This window comes from Tiliqua scincoides, chromosome 4 (assembly GCF_035046505.1).
Source record: "Tiliqua scincoides isolate rTilSci1 chromosome 4, rTilSci1.hap2, whole genome shotgun sequence".
Classification (NCBI taxonomy): Eukaryota; Metazoa; Chordata; class Lepidosauria; order Squamata; family Scincidae; genus Tiliqua; species Tiliqua scincoides.
The window spans coordinates 141331432-141359242 of NC_089824.1; the positions used below are offsets into that span (position 1 = coordinate 141331432).

Below are 27811 nucleotides of genomic sequence, written 5' to 3' on the forward strand. Positions count from 1 at the left end.
ATATGACTTCACAGTTTGCAACCTTTTTTATTTTTAATAAATCAGATTCTTATTTGAAATTTAAAAATCTGTTATGTAAATGGAGGAGACTGCTGCACACTTTTGTAATGGAACTCATGTTTCTGATTTTGATCATACGTGACTATGACTAGAATATCAAGTAGCAGCAATGACCTCTATTCAATAGAGATATATAGGCAGCTCCTACATATAAATTAAGAACTGTAAGGGAGCAGTGCTAAGCAGAATTTAGCCACTTCACACAGTAAATAACTGAACCTATGACTCATACGTAAGAGAACGCATTTTACCTATTTGGAAAAAAATTCACATTTATTTACTGTCAAACAGGTGTTAAACTTTACAATGGATATTAGTGATGGGCTCATTATTAACAGGTTTACACAAAGGGATGGAAAAGAAAGCAGAATTTTTCCAAAACAATGTACATTTAATTAGATTTTTTATCATAAAATAAATTAATTACTAAATATAGGCAGAAGGAATATGGAAGAGTAATATTTAGGTTTTCTCTTAGCTTAAAAAGGACAGGCACCTTCTGTTCACCAGGATGATTGAGAACAGGTATCTTGGGTCTCCCTTGCCCCTCCCACCAGCTTCATCTCTAAACTTCCTGCTTCCCCAAGTTAAAGAATGAAAAGGGAACTGATTTATAATCTGTCAGTGACTTTTACCAAATTTGTGGAAGGCATGTTATTAACTGACTTCTAAAAGAATTCTCCCTGGGAAAAAAAGTTCTTTTGGCAATAAGAAATTTCAAACATAAGAAGTACTAACGTCAAAGCAGAACACTGTTTACAGTGGAAAAGAAGTGAAAATAGGTAGAACTTCCATTTTAAACAGATTACGGTACTATGAACCAAGTGTAAGAAAAAACAGCTTGGAGTATATGTGCAACCAAGAGCTTTTCACAATATTTTCTTCATACTCTTTAAAATTATTTTATGACAATTATATTTCCGTTTGGACACAAATGTATTTATTTTTCTTTTACCCTAGCAATAGAACAAAATATAATTTCTTTAGCCATATTTTTTTTTTCATGAGAACAGTTCATTGTACAGTTGAGGAAATATATGAAATAAGGCCTGTGGCTTGATTGCTAGTGGTTAGACATGTTTTCAATCTTTGCCTTAATGGAAAAGATTTGCAGTGAGCTGCAAACTGATGCAGAAATCTCTCTCCTGCTTTTGCAAGTCTTGTCAGGAATAGTAAGGTACAGTAAATTTGTCCCACAGGATTTTAGAGCCTACGTCTTGTATATAATACAATGCAGGCCTACAAAAATGATGCAGCCATATTTACAAGTTAAGTTCACAAACTGCTGCAGTAAAATGGCTGGAACGCTTTCTTTCTTTCTTTTGTGTGTGTGTGCATGTGTGTCATTTCACAATCTCTTTTACATCAGCAGCAGAAGATATTTTAAAATACCTTGATGGTATCTCTTTTTTCTTTGTAACAAATAATTTTTTTAGTATACTCTGTGTATATACAAAGCTTTGTTTTTATAAAAATTCACAGAACTGCAAGGTCCAGTCATCTCCTTTACACGGGAGAAACCACAGGGACAACAGAATTGTCTCTTCGAGCAGATATGAGGGAGCCTGCATGGGGCCAATTAAGTCTGTTTAATACTTGTATGTGGCCTTCAGTATTCCTTTGCTACACTATTAAAGGCTTGTCACTAGTTGCATTTGTCCTTCCCTAACGTCCCCTTCTGGAATACATCCTTCCTTGTTAATGGGAATTATATAGCCATCGCTATTTCCCCGACTGATTTGATAGTACATCTGAAGCTGATGGCCGGCTCCGAGATTTGGCATGCTTTTGTAGTAAATGTCCTCATTCTCACTCCTCCGGGAGGGAGACAGATCTTCCTCGATGTCAGGACTGCTCTCTGGGTAAGGAGAGTCTCTGAGGTTGGGCATGCTTGTGTAGAGAGAGTCTCTGTTGGGGGACTGGAGGTGGTCTTCAACTTCAGATGTCAGCTGGGACACGTAGCTATCCGTTCCTTCAGTCTTCACTTTCTTCTGCGGCTGGTACAGAAGGGAGTGAGTCCGTTGGGGAATCAAAGGGGCCTCAAGTTCCTTTTGGTGCAGCTCCAGGCCTGGGTTATCACTGTGCATCAAAGATGAAGCATCCGCTACAATGGCATCATCTTCGCTACTGCTCCCGCCAATCACAGCTTTGATAGGTAACGTGCGCTCAAGGTTGTGGTTCTTGTTGTTGCCCCGCAGGTTGTTGTGCACTAATTCTGAAATGATCATTTTTTCAAATGCGGCATCATTCAGGCTTAGTCCACAGTCTACAACTTGCACACTGTCATTATAGTCTCCGTTGCGCAAAGAGTAGCTGTTGTTGAAATTACCATTTAGCGGTAGAGTATCCATGGCACTTGTATCCCTGGCATTGTTCAGTGAATGTCCTGAAACAAAAAAGTGACACCCTTGGGTTACTGTCTACACTGGAGCAAATGTTCTTATTCTATAATGTCTTTAATGTAGTTCAGGACAAACTTGTACTTTGAAGTAAAACTCAAGAAACATTAGGGTGATTGGACATTCCCAACGGTAGAGAGCTACGCACCTTACAGAAGAGAGAGAGACATTTACAAAATAATACTGCTTTTCCGCGGAGCTTCAATAATACTTTAAATCAGAAATTTGAAAACAAATGAAACGGTTCTAATTTAACAATTTAGCATCGGCTCTAGAACTCTTCCACCAAGGAAGAAGAAGGTCACTCCATGCCCTTGCATATGTAATGCAAAGCAATTCATTCAGAAACATTTATATTTTAAGTACAACACCATGATTCCGGAAAAATAAAATCAACAGAATTTGTCCTAAACGACACTAAATTAAAAAAATTTTTTTTAAAAGGAATCAGGTCACATACGAAAAACAGAAGGTAAATGCATAACAATAAACCCACGTAATTGGCAAGCAACTACTTAATAGCATTTCTAAAATTTCCTTTCGTGTGTGTGCTTTTCTGAAGATGGAGTAAAGAAAAGAATGGGGAAAAAAATGGACAAGTACAGAGATCTCATGTTAAGCACAGACAGCCACCTCTCACACTAAAAGGAACTGGGGCCCACAAGCACCATCCAACAACACGGAAGACAGCAGGTGGAATGACTCACTTTGGACAACTCACATCATGTCTGTCTGCTCAGGCTATCTGGCCTAAGAGTAGCTGATATATAAAAGAAAGTAAAATGATTTATTGTAACATGATGAAGAATTACGGAGCTTCTCAGCAACTTAGTCAGAGCAAGGGTTCAGCAAATCAGATTACTAGCAATAACAGCTTTTTTCCCACTTTAATGTGATTTTTTTTTTTGGTTGCATTTAATATTCTTTCTGCCAGCAATGGCCCCAGGCTTTAGAAGGTCAAAGTTCGCCTGCAGCCCTGCAGTTTGCATCAGTCACAGTGACAGCACTGAATGAACCAGCATAGTCTATTAGAGTTAGGCCCACAGACACCATGGGCGCATGGAAGTCAAAAGCAGAAATGTTAGGGATTTCTCTAAGCATGGGTCACAGAAATTAACCAAATAATAAATATTAGCTGTGGAATGGGAGGAGATTATCAGCCAGGGCTGACATCTTTCAACTGCTGGAGGAATGGAGAAATAGGATACATCTGCTGGAAAGATGAAAAGAAGTTTAGGAAAGAAAAAAAATTGGAATTTTATGGTGGCATGCTATTTTTCTAGAGATAAAGAAACTTATTTTTCTAGAGACACAAAGACATGTAAACTAAGACATCACATTGCTTCCCAGGCAAAAGAAAGCTTTGAAAAGAAACAGAATGCATGTATCATGAAAAGTTAGATGGTTTGTTAGTGAACCCCTACAAGAGTCGCTTTTATCATTCTGGAAAAATGTTTGGAAAAATCAAGGAAGAATGAGATACTGTTGTTGGAATGAAACTGACCACTGTGAGGCTGCTGCATTATATGCAAGGCTTGGAGTAGTTAAAGAGAAAGAAGCATTTTTGTTTTGTTTGCATCTAATAAGATTTCCTGTTTTACTTGCAGCCTGCACTTAAAGCTGCAGCTTAACCAAGAAAATTCAAAGTTGCTTCTATAAAGAGAGAAAGAAATATTGGGTTGCTGCCCAAAATGACTTTTCTTTTGTTACAGGATTCTAATTTTGCAGTAAAATAGCTGCAGCTAATCTCTATTGTGTTCTAGCCATCCATGTGTACTGAATTAGTTAAAAGGATGGCAATGCTTTGAAAAGCCTCTCTAGGCTTTGATTAAATAACTTTCGTAGTTCGGTAATTTCATATATGTTCCTAGATCTTTTTCTGCAAAAGCATTACCCATATGGAACATATGGCATTTATAAGAGAGAGCCAACACATGGACCACATGCAAGTATTAATTTCCCCTATGAAGACACATTCTCTCTTTCTCTCTCTGTCTCTCTCTCCCTCTCCCCTTTTTTAATAATCTAATTCTTTATCCTCTACTAAAGAGATATTGAAGCATATTTAATAATCCAAAATGAATTTTCTATGATATACTGCAGAGTTAAGCACACTCAAATGTACTTCAACTCGCTTTAAAGAGGCAAGTTTAGCTGCACATGATCAGGTAATTCACTTGAAGTCTTTTCATAGCCTGTAGCAAGATTACTGTGGGAATGCGGAAATGTTAAGTCAATTATTAGGCATTTCTGCTCAACAGTGCTCTGGTTTTAAGCAGCAAATTATTTCAGCATTGGATATCCTTGGTTACCAATAGGGCTTGCTACAGACCTTCTGATTTTTTTTAAAAAAATTTTGTTCTCCCAAAAAGCAGTACACATGTACTGTTTGAAAATGGAAACATTTCATTTGAAAATTGTGAACCGCTTGCCCGCTGAGTCTACTTCATGACCGCTAGTTATGTTTTAATTGTGCCCATTAAAAATCATGCTGAAAAAATTTACATTTGATAGGCAAAGTTAAGTTTTACTCCCATACTTGTCTCTCTGTAGGTTGCTAGAGGAAAGCATAAGGAAAGTAAGAAAACACGAGAATGAACATAGAAACTGCATAGAAACTTCAGATTTTTAAACAGTAAAGAAATCTGATGTGCAACAACATAGTTTTTAAAAAAAATTGTACAAAATGCTTTAACATATAATTTCAATTAATGTTAGAGCCTTTCATTTTAATTCCACCTAGTCATTATTAAAGATGTATTAATGTATAAATTGGCTCAAGAGTCAATAAAAACAGTTGGATAGAACAGTGCTACAAAAGTCAGGTTAGTGATAAAGCCCTGGTATCTGGTGCTGGTGTGTCTGCCTGCAGCACTGAATTAATTGCCCTGCAACTAAATCATGCATCAGAGCAGTGTTGTGATGGGAGGTTAATGCTCTTAGCATGGTAGAAGCAGACCCCATCACAAGCATTTAGTTGGTCTTAGGATCAGGCCATAAATCCCACACAACTATCCTTATTCTAATTCTAAGCACTATCTCCAGATTTGCCTAAGGAAAAAAAAAGCCCATATAAAGCTGCACTATACTATAGTTTGCCCTAAGATGACTCCAGGTGCTGTTTCCCACACCAGGACAATCCAGATGTCAAGATGCCTTGTGCAGGTTTAATTGTCTCATCAACTCTACAAGCAGATTGTTCTCAGCAAGCTTTTGATTAATTTTATATTGCATAGACATGATACCTCTAAGTGATATATATCTTGAAGATGGGCTCTCGGACCAGGGGGCGTCAGTCCTGTAATAGTATATTAAGATTTATGCCACCTGTGTTAAAAACATGGATGATTATTGGCAAATACTATTATGGCAAAGGCATTATCACTATAATATAGTGCAGTTTTACAAGCCAGGCATTTATCAGCAATACTTGCTCAAATGAGAGAAATTCTGATGGCAGATATTCTAGGTCTCCGACTAAATTTAAGAGGGCACTGAACAAAATACCATTAAGACACAAGTGCAAAATCAACATATCCCAAAGTGTGGGCACACCTGGTGAGTTAAACACAGGAGCTGAAGGGGCATTACATACAACGGTTTCAGCGAGCAATGTGTTATAAGGGTTGTTAGTGCCGTGTGGTCGAAGAAGAGGGTTTGTTAGTAGGTAATTGCCAGTCATTCCTAAAGCAAAGAAACAGAAAAAGAGACATCAGCTCTTTAATTTGATTCTGACAGTTCCAATAAAGTATTTTTTTTTTAATTTCATCATGAGTCCTGTATATCTTGTCAAATTTAATTCAGCTGAACATTTCTGAATGTATTTGAACTACTAATTTGAAGGAAGAGAGCAAAAATGTAGTTAAATTTCAGTAATTCACAGGTGCCGGCCGAATCCCCAAAGTAAACACCTGCTGAGAATGACATTTGCTAATTTATACAAAATTGCTGTTAAAACAAGAATAGCAATTAAATACAAAGACCACTGTTCTATTTCAAGATGTTACAGCTTAATGTTTGTAACTTTAAGCACGAGTAGGCACCAGAATAGAGAAATCAAAATTGTGTTAATTTAGAGGCACTGGACAAACTCTGACAGAAACATTCAGGGTTTACTACTAACTTAGCTTTAAGCGCAACAAGGAGGGGAAAAAGAAAAAAACGAATCAGCCAAAGGGTGACAAGCTGTAGGAAGTCTATCCTATTATATGCAAAAGAGGACATGCTGAAGGAGCAGCAGAAGGGAGGGTGGCCAGAGGGTGCATCATGTATATTTACAAGACAAGCAGATTCATGCTGCAATGGTCACTGTGAGGATTTTTCAAGTCAATTATATCTGTTAGGTCTGCTCTCTCTGTATCAATAATCTTAAGCGAGCACACCGAAAGCTACAACAGCCACATTTTTCTCCTTTTGCAATTTCACTCCTAATGCATCAACGCTTTTCTCATAAAACTCTAAAGGAGACAAAGTTAAAAAACAATTCATTGAAAATGAGGCTATCCTGAGCCCACACTGCTCTTGGATCTCTTCAATTAATATACTTGTCAGAGTAGATAAAATGATACCGCAGCCTTTGACAGTCTTTGTGGACACAAATACATCATATGAGAGCTAGGTGAGAGTGTTCTTCTATTAAGCAGTACGGCAGTGCATAGGGGGAGCTGCTGTTGCCTGAATATATTACATGTCCAGAATGAAATAGAGAGCAGTCTAAAAATTTACATACAAAATTTAAATTGATTAGGTTCTCATTGTGGCAATAGCGGCAGATATTACATTTTAAATATTAATGCCTTTATCACTACTCAAAATATTATTACTGTAGGTAGCAAAAAATCCTGGAGTTCAGGGAATTGCTTTACTGACAGATTATGTTAATCTTATTTGGTGTTTGGCTTCATTTATTTGATTTTCACGGATTTTTTTTTAAAGATGCAATCTAAATACAAGAAAGGAAAATTCAGATAATCTTCTGGTCTACAGTACATTGCGAACTTTCCACTGCAAGGTAATTTCAAGTAATTAACATAATTTACGATGGCTCAGTGCTTTTTCCTCCCCCTCCCACCTCCAGGTTTATTTTCACTATCACTCTCATTACATTATAGTAGAAAGAACAGAGTCTCATTTTTTGGCCCTGGTATGATGTGACTGGTGAAGCAGCACTGGCTGCTGAGAAGTTCTGTGTGAGTTTATGGAAGACTCTCCTGTACAGGGACCAATGAAATGGATGACAGCTGTGTTATGTTCTTGCTGTTTCAGCTACATTGTGCCCATCTTGCTAGCTCAGTTGCTGGCAGGGCAATTAGATTGCCTGTAGAGAAGCTTCTGTTGGGTAAGAAAGGTGTACATTCTACTGAAAACAAATGTCTCTGGGCACTTGTGGGCAGATAATACTTGATCGGGAGATATGTCCAACTCATAAGAGTCTCAAGGATTCTCCTATACTTCACCACTCCCTTACTATGTTAAGATGGTGCCTGCTGGTCCTGTCCATTTGGGACTCTTCGTATAGAGTGGAGGATGTGGACAGGATCTTCCATCTGCTCACCTGATCCTTACTCACTTTGGCTTATCAGAACTGGGGGGGGGGAATGCTGACAGAGTGGACAGGCACAGTTATTAACGCATCTCTGTTGGAGAGGCTGTAGCGAGTGGCATTAAAGCAGGCTGTGATTTGCTCCCTGTTGAAGGAATCCTCCCTGGATCCCACAGTGATGGGGAACTATACCAGTTTCCAACCTCCTGTTTCTTGGCAAGGTAACTGACCAGGTGGAGGCATCTCAGCTCCAGATGAGAAAGATTATCTGGATCCTTTTCAATCTTGCTTCAGACCAGGCTTTGGGAATGCAACTGTTCTGGTTGCCCTGGGAATTATCTTCACTGGGGGCCTGATAGAGGAAGTGCATCCCCATTGCTACTTCTGGACCTTTCAGTGACATTCAACACTATCAGCTATGGTGTCTTTCTGGTCTTTTGGCTAGGCTGGGGGACCCCACTGTTTTGCAGTGGTTCCAGTCCTTCATGGTCAAGAGGTCCCAGAAGGTGTTAACCGAGGCACTCCCATCTAGCGCCCTGACCTCTGGTGAATGAGGTGCTACAGGTTTCCATCTTGTTCTCTATGTTGTTTAACATCAATATGAAACCATTGGAAGAGGTCATTTCAAGGGTTTGGAGTGGGTGCCATCAATATGTGGATTATACCCAGCTATACCTCTCTTTTGGCGCAATTCTAACCAATTTTCCAGCAACAAAGTAAAGACAATGCAGCTCCAAGGTAAGAGAACAAACATTCCCCTACCTCAAGGAGGCCTCTGTGACTGCCCCGCAAGTGCAGGATGCAGTACGTGCCCCACTGGTACAGAAGGAAAGAGCTGGAAAGTTGGTTAGGATTTGGGCCTTTGTCATCTAATGCTTGGGAAAGTGGCTGAAACCCTGGAGTGCTGCCTGGAAGCACTGAGGTTCTGAATTAAGGTGAACATGTTGAGATTAAATCTGGACAAGACAAAGGACCTCCTGGTTCAAAATCAATGATGGAATTCTGAATGGGACTGTACATTTTATGCAAAAGCAGGTCTGCAGGTCCTGGAAACTGCAAAAATACTCAGGTGGTGGTGGTGGCTAGGTGGTAGAGGTGGAACTCCTTGCCACAAGATGTGGTGATGGTACCTGGCCTAGAAGCCTTTAAAAAGGGGATTAGACAGATCTATGAAGGAAAAAGTCCAACATAGGTTAAGACATGATGACTGTATGTAACCTGGTTTCAGAGATAGTCTACCCCTGAATGCCAAATTAAAAGATACAAGTATCTTGTTGTCTTAGGTGCTCCCACAGGCCACTGTGCATTGCAGCAAGATGGAGGAGATGGTCCTTGACCTGATACAGGAAAGCTTCTCTTATGTTTTTATGGCCTGGGAGGTGGGGGGGTCATCATTCAGCTTTGGCTGGTGTGCTGCATGTGGTCCTATCTGAGTTGATTAGTCCTAACCACAGTAGCCCATGCCTTGCAGACTTCAAAACTCAACTACTATAAGACATTCTGTTTATCTGGCAGGAACGGCATGATAAAATTATTTAAATATATGCCTGTGTACCAAGCTTATTTGAATGAATGATCTTCCTGCTTTCCTCTTAACCTCCCCTGCCCCCTGGGCCAAGAATGGGGCTTTGTATATGGCATTGGGGAGATACTGCATTTACAAAACATGTTACAGACTTGATCAGTGGCTACTTTCTCCTTGAGATGTAAGCCCTGGTAGAAGAGTCTGAAAGCTGGATCAAGTCAAACATTTTTCTAATAGGCAGATAAACTAGGGATAGCAGTGTGCTGATTTTGCCAAAGTCACTGGTTAGCTATGTTGAGATGCTTGCCAGAAGAAAGCAATCAAGAAAGGGAGACAGTTGACAGAGTGTTGCCTATGGATGTGGGAGATACGTATTGTCTATCAGGTCCACTATACACAATACATGATGAAGTTCTCAGTGGAACATCAGAGCCGCGCACAACTCTTGTGGTTTTGCCATGTGCAGTTCAAGCACATATTAGACACTTAAGTATGAGGCATTCACTTGTTATTAAAGTCACTGGGAAGTCTCGTACAAGTTGCTGTTCTTTACTACATAATTTCAGTAATAGCCCTCCTAATGTCTTTTAAAGGCATAAAATGTCTCTTCCAATTTTCAGGCAAAAATGTCACTTTTTTTGCCTGTAGGAGGCATTGTGAAGCTTGCAGAGGCCATGGGTGGACACGTGTTGCTTCTGTAGGCTTCAGAAAGCCCTCTAGAGGCAACCAGAGCAGAGTTCCAGTCACCTTCGGGGAGGGGGGGGAGGCTTGAACCAAGTCTGGTTCAACGTGGGTCTGGGGAACCTGTGTTGAGCCAGATCCATGGATAGAAAATCCATGGATAAGTAGGCTCAACCTGTATATGTACTTGAGCTCCTGATGAATCAATGTAAAAAATTATCTATTTGTATAGCAAGAATCTCCAAGTAAAGAACAGTGCTTTGAACCAACTGAGCTCACCATTGGTTTGGTTATGATTTCTTCCACTGAACTTGCAACTGAGCCATTATCCTGCATGCAAAGCACCATAGAAATGTTCTATTTTGTAATGAGTACTGGAATAGTGAATTTTAGAGACAGGAAGTTAACATGGTACTATTAAGAGTGAACATATTCTAATATATTCTATGCTATAATATTATCATCACCACCACCATCAGGAGGGTTATTTTCTCTTAAAGTGGAATTAGATTTTCAAAACAGAATTGATAAGGCAGCTCTAAATGGATATTTTAAGGCAGAATACAGTCTGGCACTATCCCATTTTCTCTAGAAAAAGATCTGGAAGGAAGACTGTGAGAAGGTTTGGTTATCTTCACAGATGGACATGGTAAAGTAGTAGTCTCTACCACTTAGTACACCTACATGAAGAGGCTTGACGGTTTGCTAACATTCAATCTGAGTTACAGTGATAAAACTCTGTTCAGAGTTCTTAAATCTACTCTGTGACAGTATTTTTCCCCCCAGGCTGTCATGTGGCAGACAAATGCAATACAGTGCAGACATGATCAAAACTATACTGGAAAAAATCTTTGCAGATGTCTTTTGTATAGAGCTGATGTCAATTTGATTTCACAGGCAAAAAGTCCACGTATGGAAATTGATGCATTTAAAATGTTACTGTGCTGGTACTTCTGTTTCAGTTTTAGACTACAAAGGTTAGCAAAGGTTTAAACTTATGTTCTTGCTTTTAACTTACATTATTGATGAGACTAATTTAAATAGACTTTCTATGATTGAGAATACAGCTTCTATCCTGAGCAAGGGAACCAGGAACTCTGTGTGTTTCCATTCTAATGTTGAGCTCGTTTATCTACCGTAAAGCCTATTTGGGTTTAATGACTGCGACCTAATTCTTTTATATTCTTATCTGGCAAAAATACTGTTTTTAAAACAAAACAAAGCAAAGCAAAATGTACCCAATAACTAACCTTGATTAAGGGTTGAAGTGCTATTGATATCACCTGAGATAAAGGAAGATTCAGATTGTTTTCTCACAGTGTCATTCCACATCCTTCTTATTCGACTCTGTTAACATAAAGGAAATTGGGAATAATTCTCACACCTTGTGTAAAGCAACACATTTTGCCACTTTTAATATGCCTTTTGTGTAGTGCCGTGACTTTAAGAACTAGAAAGCAGTATACTGTGTGATGGTGAACTGACTGTGAAGTGATTGGCTTCACATTCATTTTTGACTCTTTGGCCACAGAGAAAGTTAATTAACTTATGTTGTTGGGATTCTCTCTCTCCAGTCTGACCAGCCAATGTTAGGCAGGAGTTAACAATCCAGTGTCTTGACTGACCTCTAGTAATCTATGACCTCCTCCTAGGGACTCCTAGGCTTAATTTTTAAATTAGAAGGTGCTTTACTGCATGTTCATTACTGTTACTTTGCAAGATGAGCTCTGGCATGAAAAACGGGGGGGGGGGGTCGGGGGGGTCTAAAGCCTTGGTTCCACTTAAGTTCTAGATGAAGGCTTCTGGGCTGCAGTTTTGGAAAGGGAACCAAAGGGAACGTTTTTTTTAAAAAGGTGGCGTGACCAAGCAACACCCTCAATCATTCCTGTCTGGTGGTTGATCTTTTAATTGTGCACAAATAAATAAAAAAGTATAACACAACATCAGTCTTTGGACTCACTTTTCAGGGATGGATACAGTCTATTTAAGCACAATGGTGTCTTTGATTTATGACCCAAACCTATCCAGGGCCTAAGGCAGCAGATCTCATAATCTGCTGCCATAAGCCCTGGTCCTACTGTTGTGTGCTTCACGGTCACCAGCACAAACTGCCAGAGCCCCCAACACATAAGCCACTGGCTCACCCAACCCGTGACAGAGTAGGTAAAGTGGCAGTGAGTCAGTTCAGGGATGGTTCAGAGTGAAGAGTGCCTGCTCTTGGGGCAGTTTAGGGGAAGAGCTTGACAGTTGATGCATATGCCACTTTTTATGGCTGGACGCATTCCTGGAATCTCCTTGGGCCTACACCAGCTAAATAGCTGAAGTAAGTCCAAGAAGTCTAATATATTAGTGGCCCAAAGTTTTATGGGGAGGTAAGTAAAAATGGTTTTTACTTACCTCTTTGGGGCTTTCTGGTTGTCCCCCACCACTGCATGCAGCATATACTTTGTTGACGCTGCTGCATTACGAAGATTGGTGGAGGGTAGGCTCGGACTGCCCACAGCAATCCAATGAAGGTTCCTCCCCATTCCTATCGTTCCCTACTTATTATGTACACAGAAATGCTTCCATAAAATAACCAGAGATCTTTATAATGTGAAATCAGATGAGAAACATGCAGGTAGCAAACTTCCTGAAACTGGCTTATTAGATGTAGCAACAGACACACATTTGTATTACAAAGAGGCATGTTCTGTAGCTATTTTCTATTCAGGGTAGAAAGTAGCCCTAAGCCTGCAAGTGAACCAACTATCCATTAAAAATAAGCTTCTAACCCTCAAATAAACGTGGAGGAATGTTAGAATCAAGTCCAGTAGTAAAAAGCATGCAATTGTCACAAGATGTTAAAATGAGAACACAATTAGTGCATCTGAAAGGAACACATCTCAGTGGGCTTTGTATAAAGCAAGATAATTAAAGATGCTATCATTAAAAGGTGCTGTCAAAATGTTTGTTACCTGAGTGCCAGAGGAATAGCGAGCACTAGTTCTTGTAGTTGATGCCTTTACTGAACTGTGCGGGCTCTCTGTTGGTAATCCTCCACAGCAATATGAATGTCTGAAGCATTTGCCATATTCCTTACGTACCTGCATACAAATAGCAAAACATAAATATATACCTGAACATTTTCATTTTCCAAAAGCATACATTTCTAGCCTGCCCCAATCCAAAAATCTGCAGTAGATAACAATGGTGAAAATGGAATGGGACCCATTTTAGATTCCTAGTTGGACAACTGTGATCACGAGTCAGTGTTACTTACATCATTGATTATTTCCCCATTGAGAACTAGTGTAATCTAGTACAGTGGTTCTCACACATTTAGCACCAGGACCCACTATTTAGAATAAGAATCTGTCAGAACCCACCGGAAGTGATGTCATGACTGGAAGTGACATCATCAAGCAGGAAGATTTTTAACAATCTAGGCTGAAATCCTACTCATACTTACCAAGGAGTAAGTCCCATTGACTATCATTGTTAAAAGAATATACGAAGTAGCTTGTTAAAAGCACAAATCTGTAACATTTCCCCAAATGCAGTCACATACCAGGGTAGCATCAAGTCTAATATATTAAAAATAAAATATTGAATGAATGGGGACCCACCTGAAATTGGCTCGCAACCCACCTAGTGAGTCCCGACCCACAGTTTGAGAAACACTGATCGAGTAGATAAGCAATCGATGGACATGACTTGCAATCCTCAACAAGCCATATTGTCCCAAACCATTTTCAAAATTTGTGAATGGGGTAAAAAAAAAATTATTCTCTTTGTGGCTGCAACTTTCCCTGATTAAACAACTTCTTTTCAAATCATTAAATTGTAAATATTTGTCCTACACGTACTGCCCCTTGGTTGAAATAAAACCCCAACATTACCCAGGGTTATACTATACCAAGAATCTCTTGTCTACTTATATGTCTACTGACAAATATTCTAAAGACATGCGATTATATAAGAGGTTACTGAACTATGTTGGACTGAATATCTGCAAATAGCCTTCATACCAATAGGAAAGGAAATTTTGAACTATCAGACAGAAATTCAAACTTGAGTTTGGTTCCTATCACTAATCAAAGTTTGAATTGACAAACAGATTCACTTAGTATGTTTTCACAAGGTATTTGCTTTATACATGCTTGATAGACAAAGACAGTTCCTGAAATATGTCTCTTGGTTCTGCTCAGGTGTATTCATTCAATGAACACAGGTATGGAAGGCTCTCTGGCTGTTCTTCACCCTACAGCAGTGGTTCACAAACTGGGGCGTCGCGATGCTCCAACAAGAGAGCCCTGGACTCTGCCCTCTTAAGGGGCGGGGAGAGGGGAAGGCAGCAATGCAACCCACTGCTTTGGAGGGGCACAGGGGCTTGCTGCCACTTACCAGAGCTTGCAGTAGCCTCCTGGGGTTCTTCGTGAATGCAAAACTGGAAGTGGTCACGATCATGATTTGGAAGGTCTCCGCAGCATGGGGAGTCCTGCAGAGGCTGGTGCAGGGGCTCTCTGCACCCCCGAGAGGCTGCTGCAGGCTCTTTTTAAGTGGCAGCAAGCCCCTGCACACCTCCAAAGTGGAGCAATCCAGCAAGTTGCACCGCTGCCTTCCTCCCACCCCTGCACACACTGATTGTGCTCAAATTCTCCCTGACAGTTTGAGAACCGCTGTCCTACAGCTACTACCTCCATCACCTGAAGAGTTAGACACAGTCCTGGCTTTTCTTCATATTGCAACAATCACACTCTGAGTGAAAGGTGGGGAAAGAGAATGGCTTTCCCTGAACCATAACTGGCTGCAAACCATCTGAAAGTGAGGCCAAGTACATGAAGGAAGGTTAGAAACTTCTCTCTCTCTCTCTCTCTCCATGTTCTACAGTTCTCCTCTTTTTATCTGACTTCCTTATGGTGTTTGTGAAACTGGAGGAAGAATGACATCACAGCCATCAATCCTTGATTCTGTTCTAGATAAAATACATGCAAATTCATGTTTACCTAAGTAGGAATCTCTGTTCCAGGTCATAAGTGGAGCAAAGAGGAGAGTGCAAGTCACAGGGAGACATATTACTGCTGCCACTGTCTCTGCAGCTGCTACTACAGCAGTCCCCAGTTTATGTAAACTTATGAAAATACAACCAGCATTCATGGTAGATGGGGGGCGGGGTGCCACCCTTCTGTAGAGCATGTAGAGCAATGGATAATCTGTAATTCCATTGCTCAGAAAGTTAACCCTGGTGCCCTGATGTTAAATAATCTAGTCTTCTTTGCGCAAGAGTAACTGAGACCGCAATCTGTAACGTACAAGGATGTGACTGATAGCTTAACTGGATATCATCTCGGAGGTATTTACCATAGATACTCACGTATAGTACGTGAAATTTCTGCCAAGTAATCAAGCTCCAATTCTCACTTGGCCTGATCTCCGGGTCAATCAGAGGGCAGAGCCTTTCCACTCTGAACAGTTTCCTTTCTCAAGCTGAAGAAAGGCAGGGGCCAAGTTTCTCAAGCAGCAGGCAGGCAGGGCAGAGATCGTTTCTACGGCATTCCAGTCAAAGTGAACCTTTTCTTCTCCTTCCTTCTGCTGCAGCCTGGTTCTGGTTCTGGTTCTGCTTGGCAAATGCTTGCAAAGCAGGTCTGTTCTTGAAACACTAGGATGGGACCCTCCTTCCCAGGCTACAATTCAGTGCGCCCTTACTTCAGAACAACACCCATGGAAAGCAGTGGGTCTACTTCTGAGTAAAAAGGGCTGCAAATATATGCAGCTGCATCTCTCTGCTGTGAATTGAATTGCACACTCCCAGTTATGTGTTATGGGTTGTATGTTGTATGTAGAGCTTCTGGCTTAACACACCAGACACCTTAAAGGTGGATTTGATTCATGGTTCAACCTTTTTCACTTGCATATCCCTTGTCAGCCCATTTCCATAAATTGTACCCTTCCTATTAGCAAAATGTTTGTAATTAATAATACAAGCCCTCATCTCCCCCATATGAAAACCCAGACTTCATGTATTCATCACAGTGTTTTCTCTTTTCATCTGTTTGAAGGACAGAAGACTCTGCCTTTGCACTGTTTTGCACCAGAAGTGTGCTGAGAAATTCTGGGTGATTGATCACTTTCCATATTATGTTTCAGCTTTTTTACTGTGCTGGTTTTCAATCACTGATTCGTACATGAATTGATGACCAAAAATTAGCGATTGGTGGGGTTTTCACAGTCAACTAGCTACCTTCCTTCCTGCCTTGCTGGCCCTGCAAAGCATTCTGGAGCACGACCTGCCTTTTTCTGCCATTATTCCATTCTTTTTCAGGTACCCCTACAGGTCCTGTTGAGTGTCCCTGGGAGTACATGAATACCAGGTTGGGAGCCACTGGTATGTAGTTTACAGTGCACTTACTCTGATAGTGTTTACTGGTGGTGAAGACCAGAATGTCTGGTGGTGAAGACCAGAATGTAAAAAAGAATAAAAATGTGTCTTATGATCTTTTATTATGTTTTTAATAAATTAGAGACTGCAGTTCTTAGGTAACAATTAGTGGTAGGTTATTTTTCAGGATCAGGCCTCGGGTAAAATCTATAGTCAGACACCCCCCTAAGTTTATCCCACGACTTATCCGAAGGTCATAGAAAATTCCATGATTGTTGGCTCAAAACCTGCCCTCGACTTATCTGTGGGGTCAACTTATAGGCAAGTGTCCGCGGTTTGTTATGCCGCGATCCTATGTACGTCTACTTGGAAGTAAGCCTCACTGAACAATGGAACCTACTTCTGAGTAATAGGATTACTATTACTCAGTAATAGTAATAGGATATTCAGAAGTAATAATACTTCTGAATATAGGATTACAGCTTTAATCGTCTTGCAAGAGCAGCTTTCCATTTCACTGCAGTTACTACTCATGTGTATATATTTGTATGTATATATAATACGTATATATTGGTATAACATGTATATTCTCAGGCTAGAATCCTGAGTTCACTAATGGGAATAAAGCAACTGATTTCAAGGGAGCACATGGATAACTGGGCTTTTTTTGGAATTCCAGCCACAAAATTAAAAATACATCTCCGTATTCCTTAGTTTTATGCAAAGTTCTGCAATAATGAATAATGCTAACACCTCAGTAAGACACGTACCTAGAGATTTAACTACCTCAGAACACAACAGAGCAGAGCATGACCAGGAAGTGTTGTGTTACTTTTTCCTCCCCCAATACCACTCCCTGGGGCTGATTTTGCCTAATGTCTATACTGCTGTGAATGTACATTATCTGTCGGTGCTGCACATTCCACTGTCATTATTTCTAAATTATAGCCTGTTCAAAACTGAAGGAAGTAACAGCACTATCATCTTGTCAGGACTAGAAACATAATAGTTTTCACTTTCACAATTCTATTTCTCTGTTCAATTTAGTGACCAACTAGTAATAACAGAATAAAAAGACTGCATTAGCTATGTATCCAGAGGTAGAATGATAGCCAGTGAAAGACACTGAAACTTTTAAACCTTAAATGGCAACCTGAAGAGTCTTTCAGATATGAATCACCTTGTGCTAGTTTAAGGTTTTTCCACACTTGATTGACACGTTAATATTGGTTTCTGCTGATGCCACTTAATAGAAAAAAACAATGCATGATTCTAATAAGACATTTTAAAAAGAACAATGAGCCTTTGTATTTTATTATTTTTTTAAACAGTGTATATACTGGTCTAGAAATTATTGGGATCGTTATTATTTTCCTTTGGGGGAGCGGTAACATTTTAGATATTTCAACACATTTCATATGTTCTGATTCTGAAGGGTAGATCTACCCAATTGGTAAAATGCCCAATTTTTTTTTATGTAAAGAACAAACTACATTGCTCCAAAAGAGTGTACAGTATAAGGAGAAAGGAAAGAAAAAGTACTATTAGTTCCAGAAGGTTTATGTGTTTTTAGAAGGTTTTTCCAAATCACACTGCTGTTCACAGTGGGACATAATCATGAAATCTATAATGCCAGACCCACAGGATATTTCATTAACCTGATATCAGTGGATAAAAGGCATGTTGAATTACGTGCAATATATTGACTCATTTTTAATAAACTTTGAGTCAGAAGCTTTTGAATTTGGAACCAAGCTGGCATTTACAATTTTTTTAAAAAACTGAATGATTGTGCTTTCCTGTTGGTTTGTGCGTGGCATCTTTTACACAGACTTCTACAAAAGTGGCTAATTGCGGAAGTAAAAAAAATTATGTTTTATATGGAATGAGAGTTATTTTCTATAGGCAATCAGATTGAACACCAAAGCCTAAACCAAGTATGGCCAGCCTGCCGCACGCCATGTGCCACATTTTTGTAGAGAAGCTTGAATGTGCCATTCCACCTTAACGTTGCTTTTAGCTATCACCACGATATCTACATAGAGCCTTCAGGTTCAAGGGCAGCATATCTTCAAGTACCAGAAGGTACAGAGCAAACAGGAGTGCTTTTGCCTATTTGGGGTTTTCAAAAAACAGATGGCTGACTGCTCATGACAGAAAGGTGGTCTGAACAGACCTTTAGTCTGGCCCTGCAGGACCTGTTCCAAAGTCCATTAAAGGTGTGTTCATTGCCCTTCTGAACAGCCCAGATGCCTCTGCCTGCCCACTTTCCTGTCCTCAAAGATGATCTTAGCTGGGATCTCTTTGTGGAAAATTTTCCCAATGATGGTATCTCTGCCCAACTGGGCCACCTGGGCTTTGCTGATCTCATCCACTATCTCTGTGCTGGCCCACTTGGCCCACCTTTCACAGCCCATCCTAATCCTTCTTGGGTAAGCAAGTGACCCGCCAGCAGAATGCAGCTCTCTAGCATCTGCCCTATTGACTTTCTCTTCTGTCCATCATTCTTTTCCTGCCTTTTTCCCCATTTTCCAACCAGAGCAGATCAAGCAGAGTAGGTATGGCCATCTTGAGCTTGCCCACTGCAGTGTTAGAAACTTGAGGGCGTGTTGAATCAAGAACACCATAAACTACTGTTGTGCTTCCTTTATTATTATTTAGATGTTTTTCAAAAATATATGGCAACTTTGTGCATGCCACTCAGAAAGTGTCAGTGTGCCACTAGTGGCTGACCATCCCTGGCCTAAACCATGGTTTAGTGCCATGTGAAAGTTCTGGGTTACGTGGGGAAAACTGTTAATTTTACTCCAGTCAAACCTGCTTAGAAGCTACACAAACAAACCTGGGAAATTCCTAGTTGAACACTGAACACTACTTCCTTCTCTACTTACTAAGAAAACATTTTTGAAGGGTCTGTTTAAAAACAATGCAATATTTTGGATGCTGTATAGAGAGCACACACATATGTGCAATTACTCACTTTCTTTTGGAGTGCGCAATGAAAGATGAAAATAAACATTCCCTGGAACGCATTAAAAACTGTGAAGAGGTATGCCATCACGATAGTCTCCTCATTGACAAAAAGCAAGCCAAAAGACCACGTTAAGCCAAGAAGACACAGGAGAGCAAAAGCACCTAAAGCCCAGGATCTGAAAAAGAAAATTAAATTTAGTAACACTGTTGATTTAAAAAAATGGCACACTTGTGAATATATATATATATATGTATCTTTTTGTACTCTCAGTTTCCAGTGAAAGAGCAGTGGTAGATATGACCTTTTTCTGACTCAAGACGGCAAAAAAATGTCAAAATGATTGTGAAATGCAAAGGTGTAGCAGAAGACCAAGCAACCCCTTTGCTTTGTCTGCAGGTTTGGTTTGGTTTTTTTTCCCCTTCCCAAAGTAGATTTAAAAGTCAAACTGCTAATCAAGGCCCAGATGTTAACAATTGTGCTAGCATCTGACACACACTCACCCACAGAATAACACAAATGCACAAAGGTTAAATGGCAGATCAAAAGCTGATAACCTAAAGCTTGAAGAGTCTGGTAAGTTCAGCTAAACTGATGCTAGATTATCTAACTTTCATATGAAAGTGCTGTGCTGAAATGTGACAAATATATGGATTTATCCACAAAAGAAAATCATTAAAGGATATTTCAACGTGAATAGTTCTAACAAAAAAAGAAACTGCAGAGAACAGCACAGAATGAAGGGAAAAAGAGGTTTTATTCACTGCATTCCACATCTAACTAATGATCTTACTTGATAAATGGCTTATTATCTTCATAGCTAGAAAGCATTATAAGCAGAAAAGAGAAACAAAATTATTAGACAGAATTTAAATCAAAATTAATAAGAAAGCATTTTTAGTAATTTTATACAAAAATTAGTCAAAATTAGAAAATTCAAAGTGCAGATGCAAGCAGTTTAAAATAATAAAAGGCATATAATAATTGAAAATAGTTTAGCAAATTAGATATTTCAGAAGTTGTTAATTAAAATTAGGGACAATCCACAATTGTCCAATTTGCAAAGTTAAAAAAAGTCATGCTTTAAATTTGTTAATGTAGGGTTCTATCTTACCCAGGTAAGTCCGTATTATAGTAGCCATCACAAACACGGTAATTACTGGTGTGAATGAGAAGACAGAAAGAGGAAGAAAAGGAAGAAAAGAGAGAGATGCTAAAGATTAGCGCTCTCTCTCTTAACATGCAACATGCAATGAAGCTGACATTGTGACCTCTCTAAGCGACATCTAATTTTGTTAGCCTTATTGCAAATCTACCCTTGCCATTTTCTACATTTTCTAAGACAACTTAAGAGCCTGTGTCTGAAGTTTTACAAGGAAATGCCACTCAGCTCTGTGGTGCTTACCTCCAGGTAAGAGTGTTTTCAGATTTAAAAACAAACAAACAAAAAACAAAAACAAAAAAACACCTGCCCCTCCAAAACTAGACTGACAAAATAATTCAACTTGAAGTAATACCACGTTGCAAGATATAAAACAGGGATAGGCAACTTTTTCATACAGTTCTCCAAAATGTTTCCTTGCAGAAAAACAATACCCTCCAACCCCCTTTACTCATACAAAGGCAGAATGAGGTGGAGATAACGTGGCAGAACCTCACATTGCCCACTCCTGACCCAATGTGTGATCCACCACTGTAAGATTTTTATTTAATTAAATTGATTGCTCTACACTTCAGAAAGGGAATAAAGCAACTATCATACAGCACCACGATAAAAGTAAACGTTTGTTAACTTAGCATGGGAAGCAACAGATAATCTTCCAGATACAACCCGTAACAGGAGCAAATTCTCTTAGGGGCACGAGATTATGAGAGGAAACTGCTGAGAATCCCTAACTGCTGAGAATAACTTAACAAAACAAACTCAGCAGAACAACATCAGCCATGCAAAGAGAAACGTCATTTGGAGCTGCATTTTAAATGCAAATGAAATTACTCCATTGCTGTGGAATTTCTGCGAAGGCACCAAAGTAATTTCTTGGCAGCCATACCAGGCAGAAGTTATTTAATTTTGACCCTCGCCTGTGACATTATAGTAACAAATGTGACGAAAGCACAACTGGTGCTGTTTGCTTCTAATTGATATCTCTGGTTGCTGGGAGACAAATTCACATGTTCCTAATGGATGGGAGTTTTTAATCAGTTTGAGCAATCAGAAAATAATCATAGTTCTTGGATTCGAACGTAAACACTTACTTAATGTTTTCCAACCTGCTAGAGTCTGGTTTCAAAGTGTTTGAGTGCTTCACCATTTTGCACAGTGTGATCACCAGGAAGATAAGGTTCAGCTGTCAAAACAGATACAAAATGAAATTAAACCACTTCAGGTAACAGGTTGAGTAATAACGATGCTCTAGAGTAGACTAAACAAAAAAAAATAAAGACAGAAGTGCGTACTTTCCATCCTATTTTTGTGGACTAGTGGCAAGTCTCTTAACCCTCAAAAGCTGATAAACTAAGGATTAGATCGATAATGGTCAAATCTAGTCACACTTATTCAGTGCACATATGGCCTTTTTCTGCATGTTTCCTGACAATTACATTTAAGAAGGTTTATCCTTATTTTATACTGCCTAGTGTTAAACTTTCTAATGCAAACAGTCTATATTAGTTCTTGGACGTCTTCAGTTACTTCATACATTACATTTTTAGATGCACACTTTGAATGTTTTACATGTATAGCCTAACCTTGCTACGAGTCAATACAACACATATGTATCATACAGGTAATCCAATCAGGTTTCCATGAATGGTTACAAGTGTTGCATGTGTAGTTTGTGAAAACTCCAGCTTTTTCTCTGCCTAATTTAGGAAATGGCCCTCTGATCTAAAGTTGGGGTGATGGTCACTGTTTTTACATAAGCTAAGCAGCCATAGAGCTCCAAGCTGAGCTCAGAGCAGCACAGAATTCAGCAACCCAGAAGTTTGATGATGACATGTCTGGAGATAGCACTGCAATACAGTTGTGATACCATGCAACAAAAGGGACCCACACACCAGTACAGGCTCCTTACAGGGAACACTGGTGCTGGTCTCCTACAGTCATCAAGAAAGGAAAGACATAGAATGAAACTGTTTTGTTCACAGGATAAACAATGCATGATAGAATGTGTGATAAAACTGCAGTGGGGCACCCAGAGCTCCCGCACTATTTGCCCAGCCTCCTCAAATGAGCTCGGGGCAGAGGTGGGAAAATCGAGGTGGCTACCCGATATATTGGGGGCATGGCCCGGCTGCTGCTGGGGCCAATGAGGTCTCCCCAGCTTCAGTCCACACCAGAATTAGGGTATAATTTGAAAGAAGAACGGAAAAAAATATAAAAAAAGGAAGATAGTGCATACTTCTGGGGAATTAACAAGATTCATTTCAACAAATTTCTATTAAAATATATCTTCACTGCTATCATGGATACAGTGCCAAGGAGACCACCATTTTAGCACCTAGTTAAATTTTCAGTTAAGTTACATTATGCTCACCCATAACCAGTCCTGAAAATTAAATTCAATACAGTTCAATTGTCTGTTGCTGCAGGCGACAGGCATTAGTTGTCAAAACTCCCCTTCCCTAGAAATTCATAGTGTAACAATAGGGCAACACAGTACAGAAGTTGATTTTAAAGAAAGAATACTGAAAAAAAATCAGCCATGGAATCTGTACACAGCAATCACAGATGTGATGTAAACATATACTGAGATCTAAAATGCGGGTATAAGGACAAGATTCTGTTCTGTTCACTGAATGGCACAGTACCATACTCCTCTAACATTATAACAGATACTAAAGACTAACCAATTGTTATTCAATGCTGGAATTAGTCCTGCTGAGCTGGGATAGAATCACTAATAAATTTCACTGCTCTGGCAGAATGAGAAGCTACATAGGCATGTTGGTGTTGGTCCACTTTAACTGCTATGGAGATAAGGCAGGACCAGTGAAAGGAGAGCATATGGGCAGGAAATTGGAAGGGGGCAACTTAAATAAGACTCTGTGCTTGATCAGGGATTGTTATGGCCCAAATGATGGTGCAATGCTACACCTAAAAAAAAGGGAGTGAGTTGAAAACCTCCCCCATCCCCACTGGCCTTCCAGTAAGGTTTAAAAACATTTCTGTTTTGTTACATTTTGGAATTGAATTCCTCTGTTATTGTTATTTATTTTCTTTAAGATATCAATACCCTGCCTTACCCTCTTAAAAAATAGGATGCCCAACGATCAAAATCTATCCAACTTTCCAGCACTGATGCAGCCGTACCAACAGGGCATGTGCTGCATCCTACACTTAGGGGTTAGTCAAGAAGGCCTCCTCAAGGTAAGGGAACGTTTGTTCCATTACCTCAGGGTTGCACTGGGCTGCACTGAATTAAAACAGAATAAAAATAAAAATGCAATAAAAATAAGTGCAATATGTACACAAAAACAACTACAAAATCAGTGTAAAAGAGACCATACATAACCCAAAAAAACAAAAAACCCAGAATTTTGGATTCTGCTCCTGCTGCAATGTTCTCTTATTGTTGTTTTGTTTTTAGTTGCATTATATTTATACAGCTGTGTGTCACTTAATAAGGGGGTTGTTATGTGATTACATCGTTAAGCGAACATTCAACCTGATCTAGTGCCTTTGTCGTGTAAACAGACACTCTGCTTCAGGCTATGGGAGACTTGATTGCCTCATTAAGAGCCTCTTTGTTGTGCTTTGACCACCATCTTATATGGGGTCCATGGTTAAGTGGTCCGTCATTAAGCCATGCAAGTCTATAGTTTTAAAATTGTTGTAAGCCACCTTACACCTGACAAGAGGAAAGTCAGAGTGAAAATATTTGAATCGAAACAAATAAAATAAACACACATTCCCATTAAACTCAATGGTGCATTCCAGACAACTGCACCCCACCAATCATGGTACAGTACCAGGCAGCAAAAACATACAAGTAACATATCAAAACATGCAGCATGGTGCTATATCATTATGCCCCATCTGCACAGAACTAAGAACATACAAGTAAAAAAATGTAAGGTTGGTTGAAAAGACACAATGGACAAAGGATGTCTCATTTGCTCAGAGAGAAACAGTCAAGGCAGATGACTCCTGTTTTCTTTCAGGATCCCACCCACAAATACACAACAGAACCTTCAATGTCACTGCAGGTCATGAAACTGAAACTGACAAGCTGATAGGTGACAAGAAAATGTATTGAACCCTATGGAAAGTGAAACTGAGTCAAATGTGTGCATTTACTCATGAATAGGTGAATATGCCTTGGCTTTTATTGAAGGACAGGTGAATGAGAACATGAGGCCACCAGAATGGTCATGATCTGATGAATGTGAAGCTCAAAAAATGGTCCAGAAGGTGGCTCCCTCCCCATCATCCTAAAAACAGAGGCTTGAGTGGTTGGTAAGTGAAACTTTTGTTTTAGTCTTCTAAAGCTAGGAGGGTCCCAATAGAGTATCATTTTAAAAAAATTGGTCCTGGTGCTAAAACGTTTGGGAATCACTGTCTAAAAATATAACTTCCAAACATAATCCAGCCCTCCTTTCTCAAGGCAACCATGTAACCAACATCCATTGCTCAGAATGTTTCACTTCTGCATGATGGGGAAACCTTTCCTTATCTAACAGGTTATTGCTGTGTCTCTTGCACAGAGAATACAGGGTAAGTATGGACTGCATGTGCGTGCATGTGTAAAAGTAATCCAACAATCTACCATGCACTGGGAAATGATATTTGGGGGGGGGGGGGGAGAATTCTCATGATTGTTAGTGAACATTGAGTTTTTCCACTCCTATTAGTGTCACTGCTAGTCTAATGATCATGGTTCATTCTTCTCTGGAAAATCAAACCTTGGGAAAAAGGAAGAGAATAAACAGGAACTAAAAGCAGATTTCACATGCAACTTCCTACACTAGGGTGGGTGAATATTATGTCATTGTGGGATGGGTTTCAAGAAATCATCATGGCATGTCTACTTTTGCCTCACACTTACTGATTCCCACTATACATGGGGACCGAGGAGGTATTACAGTGCTTGATAAAAGTGGTGGATCTGCCAGGAACCCTGAAAGGGAGACCAGTAGGGTTGCTACATTCTCTTCTTTCTTACTTCTATAGGTGTAGTTTTGTGCCTTCTACTGGAAATGCTGATATCATGACCATGTTACAAAAGCATTACCCAGAAAAGTGGACCACGAGATCAATCTATAAGCCAAGGTTGACTCATATTTATTTTAAACTTCTTTCTTCAATAACAGGAGTCATGGACTGATATGAGCAGTTTACCTTGAGCTGGGAGCTCATGGATTTCAACTGTGGAAACCCAAATGATTTATGAAGCAAAAACACTCCATTCTGCAAACATAATCCAAAGCTATGATCTAAGAGAGTGTAACTCACATTAGTCTACACGTCAGTAGACTGCTCATGGGATTAAATATGCAGCTGAAAGAATCAAAAGAATCAGTGCACAGTGGAATTTTTCCATGAGGAAAAAAAAGACCAAATGTTTCCATTTCTGTGAATGCTGACATGACTCAAGTTCAGCCCACAAATTAATATAAAATAAGTAAACTGAACACAGCAAAATATTTTTGGATCTTCTACTCAGATCCATTTAAATACAGAATGTAAAAGAAACAAATAAGCAGCAATAAGAACGCAAGAACATAACAATAATTTATTCTGCTTCAATTAATAAAGCTCCTGAAAATGATAGTAGATGAAAATGAAAGTCTTTTCAAGAATACAGCAAAGAACTGACTTTCCAAGACAAAGTAACTATGACAACAGAGCATACGATATTTGTTTGCCACATCTCTGTGAAATATGATAATTTAAAGCATCAGCAAATCAAAGGAGACTTGTTCACTATCTGAAAACAATATTCAGACACCCTCATTTGCTTATGTTCTGGGTACCTACTAGAAAATTATTCAATCTTTGATAGAGAAAAAAAAACCTATAAACAAACCCTATGTGGCAGTCAGCAAAGCTTGGAATGATGCATTCCCTTTTATAGTCCTCACCTCCAGTCACCAGAGAAAAAGTGGAAGCTCTTCTAACCAATTTGCTCTTCAGGAAAAATTCATGAGTTAAAGGACCTGGATAGTGTGTCATGTTGTCATGTTATATGGAAAACTGTAAAGGCAGGGGAAACTTGAGGACATAAAAATATAGTCTTTTAACCAAATCTTACCCAACTTTCCAGCACTGATTCCACCATGCAAGCAGGGCGTGTGCTGCATCTTGTGGTGGTGAGGACAGTCACCGAGACCTCCTAAGGTAAGGGAATATTTGTTCCCTTACCTTGGGGCTACATTGCAGCTGCATTGGTGCTGGAAAGTTAAGTAGGACTGGGTCCACAATGTGATCATGCAGCAGTCATCGTACTGTATATCAACAATGTGCATGCTTCTAACGTCAGAGAGTAGCAAATGTTATTGTTGCATCTAACCAAATAGTATCATGAAAAGAAGCTAATGTTTTTTTCCCCTCTTTTAAAGGATAGACAACATATTTTCTCCATTCATGAAAAAGAACAAAATCTTTGTTCCAGCAACATTTTCACAGGCCATTCATAAGGTTCATGAAGATCTCTCACAGATGTCCAGCAGGGATGATAACCTAACCAACTTCAGCCAATTTGGAATGGCAAGAATGAATATGGGGAGACAAAAGCCAACACATGGGCAATTTGGACCAGAGTTTACAAGAGTGCACTATTTGTTTTATAGCCATCAGCCTGCTCAATTGAATCACATTCACCTGGAGCTTAGCAGCTTAAAATTCATTCCACACAGCCTGAAGTGCTGACATGGATATGATAAGACAGAAGAACAGGAACACCACTCTGAAGTAACCTAGCTGAACTGCACATGTTCTGACCCTGTTTGTTCTCCCTGGAGCTTTTGTTACCTGGCAAATGCAGCTCTAAAATTGTGCTTGTATCTCTAGATCTTTGCTCTTAGCCATGCAGAAGCCTATTTCTCCCTGGGCCCGGCAGCCAGTGAGGTGTTCTGTGAAGGAGGCCTCCAAATGAGTGTGCAAGCTGAACTCTCCCTGAACTTAATTAATTATTAAAGGTGCAGATGGAGCTATCCAAATGATAAGAACAGCTCCTGACGTGTCATGATCCAAGCTTTCATTAAATCATTTCAGGCATAGTAATGGGTTTCTGGCACTCATTACCTACATGTGCTTCTTTCATAGATATAA

At 39.6% G+C, this 27811-nt stretch overlaps 1 protein-coding gene across 7 annotated transcripts in view; it reads right to left on the reverse strand.

Moving 5' to 3' along the window:
- Window positions 1–285: 285 nt before the first annotated feature.
- ADGRL2 (adhesion G protein-coupled receptor L2) overlaps window positions 286–27811 on the reverse strand; it is a 660835-nt gene continuing 633309 nt past the window's right edge. For 5 of the 7 annotated variants that reach the window (XM_066626596.1, XM_066626597.1, XM_066626598.1 and 2 more), the window contains 5 exons: window positions 21796–21887; window positions 19549–19717; window positions 13165–13293; window positions 11458–11554; window positions 286–2446 (listed from right to left, as the gene is read on the reverse strand). In XM_066626596.1, coding sequence (XP_066482693.1) covers window positions 1692–2446; window positions 11458–11554; window positions 13165–13293; window positions 19549–19717; window positions 21796–21887 — 1242 coding nt within the window. In that variant the 3' untranslated portion in view covers window positions 286–1691. Of the gene's footprint in view, window positions 2447–5704; window positions 5787–11457; window positions 11555–13164; window positions 13294–19548; window positions 19718–21795; window positions 21888–27811 lie in introns of all 7 variants that reach the window. The other 2 variants (XM_066626602.1, XM_066626603.1) reach the window with 2 other exon arrangements.